The following is a 7,484-nucleotide window of genomic DNA, read 5'->3' as shown; positions in this document are numbered from 1 at the left end:
TGCCCTCTGGTCTCACTTAAAAAAAACTCACTCTGGCACTTTCTCGTGTTCCTTTAGTAGTAAATACACAAGGTACAGTGGGGAAAAAGAAAAATGCTAAAGGCAGAAAGCTTTAAAATGGCATTTAAAGACATGTGGGAACAGCCACTGGCTGGCTGTAAGGCACGTAGCTACAGTGAGGAAAGCTATAATAGAAGCGCAGCGTTACTCCGCTCCTGCGTCCTCTCCACACCTCGCTCCTTCCTCTCCACACCTCGCTCCTTCCTCTCCACACCTCGCTCCTTCCTCTCCTGTCTTCTTCAGATTTAGGGCAAACTAGTCAAGGGACCGCCACACAGGGCTGAGGCATTTCCAACCACACGTGTCGTTCATGTGATTTGTGTATGTGTGTGTGTGTGACGACAAAGCAAAAGGCCACACCTACTTTGTGTGTGGTGTGTATCTCGTCTGCTGGATCTCCGCGCTCCACGGAAGTACGTACGTTATGTGAGCGAGTGTGTGTTTGTGTGTTGTGCGACAGTTACAGTGTCTAATATAAATCAGATACTTGCTGTTCTTGGACTTAGGGAATGCCTTGCCCCCTCCCTTCATCCACAATCCCTTCTCCACCTTTCTTCATTCTCTCTCCCTCTCTCTCTCTCTCTCTCCTTCTCCCCCCAGTGAGGGATATGAGTCCTTCTCACACACTTGTTTGTCCTGGCACTTGTTTGCTGTCACTCTGTTTTGCGATGGTTGTTGTTGTGGACCACGTGACCGTTCTGCACTGGTCCGTTTTTCTTTGTCTCCATTTTCTCCTCCTCCTCCTCGGATTCGTCCGTCTCGTCTTTGTCGCTCCGTTCATCGTCCACTTTTTCCTGGGAGAACGAGGAAGAGAGTGCGGGGAGAGAGAGAGAGAGAGAGAAAGAGAGAGATGTATCAAATATCCAATATCCATATCCATATCCTATTCAACTTATTTGTATTTATATTTTTTAACTGCAATGTCCACATTTCTCTACTTTATATTTTCATTCGAAGTTACCTTTACTTGTTTATATCTTGCTCAACAGCCATTTAAGCAAATTTTTTCTCTTAGTACCTTTTAAGTAAATTTTTACCTACTCTTATGGGCATTATACTTTACAATGTTGCAACGTTGCACAGCTGTTTAGACACGTCTTTATAGATCTTCAATTGTATGCAATTGGGGCGGCTGTAGCTCAGGAGGTAGAGCAGGTCGTCCACTAATCGCTTTGGATAAAAGAGGTCGGTGGTTCGATTCCCGGCTCCTCCAGTGACTGCATGTCGAAGTGTCCTTGAGCAAGACACTGAACCCCAAATTGCTCCCGTTGGCGTGCCAGCACCCTGCGTGGTAACCTGCCGCCATCGGTGTGTGAATGGGTGAATGTACCTACTGACTGTAAAGCGCTTTGGATAAAAGCGCTATATAAATGCAGACCATTTACCATGCACATGAGGCATCGAGCGCGCTTAGGCTTGGGCGCTCCGTGGCCTCGCCTGTAGTTCGGAGAGCGCACCGGGGCGGGTTACACTCTCATGTTGTCCGTGGGGCTGGTGCTTCCTGATACTCGATGTGTGGAGGTCTGGGAGCATATTTGACTGCTGAAATGTACACTATGTGAAGGGTTTACAAAGTGGATGACTGATCTAAGTGACAGGAGCAACGATTGGTTTATTGTGAAAGAAATCCTTCTGTGTTGAGTGACTGTCAAGAGCCCGTGTGACAACGCATCCAGCCCGGGGGAAACTCCTTGTACGCTTTGAGGCACCAGGTTGGAGGTGTTTTGAGCTTCCTCAATGAAGGGAGATCGATGCTGAGAAAGCTGACTGGTTTTGTGGGGCGGGGGGGGGGGGGACACTGGTGGAGGAATATACGAGTATGGTACCACTTCATAAGGAAGGTGGCCAAGAACGCCATCTATCGTTTGGCAGTGAAAAGACGGATTTGCGTCAATGTCGGGGAACCGTTGTCTCCTAAATAACGCAAATGGACGTCTATGGCGGAGAATGAGTTAACTGTATGCACATTTTTTGTTTTTGTTTTACACTTGCTTTGGCAATGTATTGAATTGAATTGAATTGAGAATGAGAGAGAAAGGTGCTTAGAAACACTTCATCAAGGACACCTTCCGCTCCAAACTGTAGTGGAGCTCTGGCCAATGTCAGAACATTGTGAGTGTGTGTATGTGCACATGTGTGTGTGTGTGTGTGTGTGTGTGTGTGTGTGTGTGTGTGTGTGTGTGTGTATGTGCACACGTGTGTGTGTGTGTGTGTGTGTGTGTGTGTGTGTGTGTGTGTGTCTGTGTGTGTGTGTGTGTGTGTGTGTGTGTGTGTGTGTGTGTTGTGCTTCCTGTCGTCTTACATTGTTGGTGAGGAATCGGATTGCCATGCGTACGATGAGGACAGCCCAGAAGATATGTAGACACTGTAGCACCAACAATAGGCCGTTGAAAAAGTAGTAGCCAAAGAAGGGATTATACATGGTGACTGGATAGATCCATGTAGTGTACATAATCCTGCAACACACAGAGAATGAACACTTCAGTATACATGGTGACTGGATAGATCCATGTACAGTACATAATCCTGCAACACACAGAGAATGAACACTTCAGTAACATCAGCAGTATGGTTTTGGTTAGCATCACAACTGACAGAACAGTACTCCTCTTTCGTTTCTCTCTTTCGGAGTCTCAGACAACCCCCCGTGAATTCCACTGTGGGCTCCATTTTAGAAGGCTCTATTTGTAGGAATCACAATAAAACAGTAGATGCGTTAAAGCCAAGGTTGTTGTCCGTCGAAACGGACTATTCCAACTGTTCTTTAATGTTGCATAGTTTTCAATGTCCGTGGGGTTTTTGTCATGTTCGTGCCTGTCTCGGCCTGTCTTTTCAATTGAAAATGGCCGATGTTGTTTTTGCACTTCCCAGTGGGGAAACAGCGCCCTCTGCTGTGGCTAATTGCACATCCGGAAAAAAAGAAATTACAGGCTCTGGCACATACTGGCATGACAAAAACGACTTGGTATTGAAAACCACGCAATATTTAAGAAAACAAATAGCCTGTTTCAACAGACAACAACTTGGGTTTAAGGAAAGTACTGTTTAATTGTGATTGCTACATGAAAAAGTAGGTCCTAAAATGTTGCCCGCAGTGGATTTCGCAGGGGGTTGTCTGACACTCCGAAAGAGAGAAACGAATGATGAGTCTCAGTTCTGAGGCTTGGTTTTGGTGTAATAATAAAACGTCGAAAACAACAGCATAAGTATGTGTCTTTCTGTGACTGTGTTGATGTTGCATGTACCAGAAGGGGAAGATAACAAGACGGGTGACGATGAAGACTGCAGCAAATACGATGAAGATGTAGTTACAGGCATTCCTCCACCCAGCATAGTTGAACATCTTTGCAGACTGACAGATGAAGAGAGAGGGAAAGAGACAGAGTAAGAGGGACAGATTGATGAGAAAGATGCAGATCACTATAAAGCAAGCAGTATCCTCCACAAGGTGGCAGTGTATCATCAGTTTACTGGTGTCAATTTGTGCTACTTTTCAGTTTCACACATTACATGGTTTCACAGCATTCACTGAATGAATTACGGTACATGCGAAGAAATTTCATTAGGTGTCCAGCATGAAAACATTTGAAATTTAGACATTTTATTTCTTGCTGATAGAGATAAATGGCACCAACATAAGATACATTCCTCTTGTAATGTTCATAATGTGCATATTCTCCTTCACTGCATTCACATGTCACACGATGAGAATAAATACAGCTGACTGGTCGTGAAAGTCTGTGGGGACACATGTCAATTGGTTCCAGTCACACATCTGAGTGTGATAAACAGAATACTATGAATACACTGTACTACAAGGAGGGAGCAGACATCTACCTCAAGGAAGTAATCGGAGGAGTCGTGCACCAGCATGATGAGGGTTCCAGCACGGATGTAGTTGACACACCAGGAGAAGCTGATGAGGAGGATGGTAGCTACATGGTGGACAATCTGCTCCTTGAAGTCCTAAAGACACAGAGAGACATGCTACTTATCTTGGGAAAGCAAAATGTTTTTTTTTCTTTTTCTTCTTAATTTTATCATATTTTCTCCCCAGTTGTACCTCACCAATTCCCCCTGCTGTCCCGGTCGTTGCTCCACTCCCTCTGCTGGTCTGGGGAGAATTGTATACTAGCACATACTTATTTTCACCTGACAGCGAGGAGTTACACTGGCAGGATGTAGCATGTGGGAGGATCACACTATTCCCCCCAGTTCCCCTCCCCCCGAACAGGCCCCCCGACCAACCAGAGGAGGCACTAGTGGAGCGACCAGGACACATACCCCCTTTTTTTTTAAGATTATTTTTTGGGCATTTCGCCTTTATTTATTTTTTTATATAGGACAGTAGACAGACAGGAAAGGTGGGGACAGAGAGTGGGGATGACATGCGGCAAAGGCCCGCAGGTTGGATTCGAACCCGGGTCGGCCGCACGAAGGGCCCGAGCCTTGGTCATGGTATGCGTGCTACCAGGTGAGCTACCAGGACGCACCAGGAGACATACCCTTAATCTGGCTTCCCACCCGCAGACACAGCCAACTGTGTCTGTAATATGGGCTCGAACTTGTGACCCCCGTGTTGTAAGCAGGGAATCTACCACTGCACTACCCAGATGCCCGGGAAAGAAAATTTTTGAGATATATTTGTGTGTTGCTTGTCTCTCTGTGTGTGTGTGTGTGTGTACTGTGTGAGTGTGTGTGTGTGTGTACTGTGTGAGTGTGTGTGTGTGTGTGTGTGTGTGTGTGTGTGTGTGTGTGAGTGTGTGTGTGTGTGTGTGTGTGTGTGTGTGTGTGTGTGTGTGTGTGTGTGAGAGAATGTGTGTGTGTGTGTGTGTGTGTGTGTGTGTGTGTGTGTGTGTGTGTGTGTGTGTGCGCGCGCGCGCGCACGCGTCCGTGCGTGCGTGTGTGTGTGTGTGTGTGTGTGTGTGGTGCTTAAGAAGCATCTAGGTCAGGAGGACTTTGTTTGGGAAGAGCAGCGTGTTCCTCCAAAACAGAGCACTACCCACAATGCCTTGTTGGCAAGGTTTACCCCCTTTGCTAAGCCGGCCCAAGCTGAGCAGAGTCCAGACACACACACAACACTCAGACATACGTGTAACAACAGTCTAATGTCCACTCATAGTCCATGCCAGATGTCAAATTGATCAGATAGTGATAACAGAATGTGCCTTGCTACAAACTGCTGATCATTATGTAATGAGACTGTAGAAGGTAACAACTCTCTATTATATCCTAATGCTCTGTAGAGTGTCTTACAATGAGAGGTGAACATACATATAAAACTCAATATATTTTGTACAAGACGTGATATGTATATATATATATATATATACTGTATATATGTGTATATATATATATATATACTGTATATATGTGTATATGTATGTGTGTATATATGTGTGTGTGTGTGTGTGTATATATATATCTATATCTCAGGTGAGCTACAGTATATATATATATATAGCTCAGCTGTATATGTAGCTCAGGAGGTAGAGCGGGTCGTCCACTAATCGCTTTGGATAAAAGAGGTCGGTGGTTCAATTCCCGCCTCCTCCAGTCTGCGTGTCGAAGTGTCCTTGGGCAAGATACTGAACCACAAATTGCTCCCGTTGGTGTGCAAGCACCCTGCGTGGTAACCTGCCGCCATCGGTGTGTGAATGGGTGAATTTACCTACTGACTGTAAAGCGCTTTGGATAAAATCGCTATATAAATGCAGGCCATTCACACACACACACACACACACACAGTAGACATGATATGCTGTCAGCGTACTACAGCTGAGTGGAGCAGATAATATTTACTCTCCATTGATTTTTAGGCTCTCTGATGTATCTTTTCCCTCAGTTCACCTGCATTTGTTTTGAACTAAGGAGGGGAGGAGCAAATGGACTAAAATGGGTCAGACAAGAGTTGACTTACTTTGCGTTTGACATCAGAGGCCACACTGAAGAGCAGGGAGCCGTAGAAACCCAGCTCTATCATGTAGTACCAATACTGAGAGGGTAGGAGAGTCTGCGGGAGAGGGAACAACACTTGAGTTTCACAACATATACACACACACACACACACACACACACACACATATATATATATATACATACAAAAACACACACACACACACACACACACACACACACACACACACACACACACACACACACACACACACACACACACACACACATATATATATATACACACACACACACACACACACACACAAAACACCCTTAAATCTTCTCCATAAGGTTAAACATTTTAAGGAAAACATAAGCACAAGATTTAAGGGTGTTTGGTGCAGCCGATTCTATTTTATGGACACTTTAACTCTGACTCTAAGGGAAATCTTAACCTAAGGTGCTTTGTGCAACTGGGCCCAGGTCTTTATTCTTTTGCCCCAAGTATTTTGTTTTGTTTTGTTTTAATTTATGTCTGTTATTTTTCTTGTTTATTATATTGCTGTCTTCTGGAATTCTGTTTTTGGAATATTGTGTAAGTAAACTTTACTGTGATCTAGGGCTGTTCAATTTCGCCTAAAAATAAAATTTAATATTTTTCCTCTCAAAACTCGATTTTCAATTTCGATTTTTTTATACTATTATAGTTCTCTAAACATTTGTTGCCCTGCAGAGCTCTTTTCTTTAAAAAAAAATTCAGAAGTGACAATTTACGCTTTTTCTCTGAAGAAAGAACAACCCAACTTCCTGTTTTAGCCTAACTTGCTATGCCTAACTTCCTGGCTGTTGCTTGCTAACCTGCAGTCACTTGACACTGGTGGATTTGATCGAGCACTCGGTGCTCTGTTGGAGGGATGCTCTTGGTTAGATTACTCTTGCCTGTAGCGTGTGCCTCCGTGATATAATTATACAGTATAATTATATTAGCAGTGTCTAAGCGACCACACGTGCTCGGAGTTATATCTGTACTAGAATAACACAAAGTCACAACAGGTATGCTGGGAACTGCGATAGCAGCAGTTAGGAGGACATTCAGACAGACAGGGTGAGTACTGGTAATGTTACAGCCAAGAAGCAGAAGCTACTCGGTGGCCTCATGTGTTGTTTTGTTCTTATGTGAACTATAAAGGCAACATTTCAGCGTCCCGTGATAACGTCTGTGTTCGTGTGCGTGTGTGTGTGTTGTGGTAATTGTTATCTTGCACAGCCCGCAGTGCAACACTCTGCTCAGTGCTCACACTGTGGTTTTTGGTGGAGGTGTTGAAATATAAATAAGTTCATTGTGCTGCTGTCTTTAGTAGCCAGTAGTCACAGCCTCCAGAGAGACTTTACAGCGGGGAGAAGGGACGAGTAAGCAGCACGCGTACGATTTTCATTTTTTTTAACATCGTCCTAACTAATTAATTCGATTATGATTCAAAATCGATTTATCGAGCAGCCCTACTGTGATCCTCATTATTATAAAT

At 44.4% G+C, this 7,484-nt stretch overlaps 1 protein-coding gene across 1 annotated transcript in view; it reads right to left on the bottom strand.

Moving 5' to 3' along the window:
- The window catches only part of cers2b (ceramide synthase 2b), a gene marked incomplete at its 5' end in the record, with an annotated part of 16,417 nt that continues 8,933 nt past the window's right edge, over nucleotides 1–7,484 (bottom strand). The window contains 5 exons of the mRNA XM_083636218.1: nucleotides 1–854; nucleotides 2,363–2,516; nucleotides 3,306–3,412; nucleotides 3,898–4,026; nucleotides 5,981–6,073. Coding sequence (XP_083492344.1) covers nucleotides 714–854; nucleotides 2,363–2,516; nucleotides 3,306–3,412; nucleotides 3,898–4,026; nucleotides 5,981–6,073 — 624 coding nt within the window. The 3' untranslated portion in view covers nucleotides 1–713. The remainder of the gene's footprint in view (nucleotides 855–2,362; nucleotides 2,517–3,305; nucleotides 3,413–3,897; nucleotides 4,027–5,980; nucleotides 6,074–7,484) is intronic.

Source organism: Poromitra crassiceps (assembly GCF_964638095.1).
Source record: "Poromitra crassiceps genome assembly, chromosome: 1".
In the NCBI taxonomy this organism is placed as follows: Eukaryota; Metazoa; Chordata; class Actinopteri; order Beryciformes; family Melamphaidae; genus Poromitra; species Poromitra crassiceps.
Note: the sequence above shows the minus strand (reverse complement) of the source record. Positions and strands in the feature narration are given on the sequence as shown.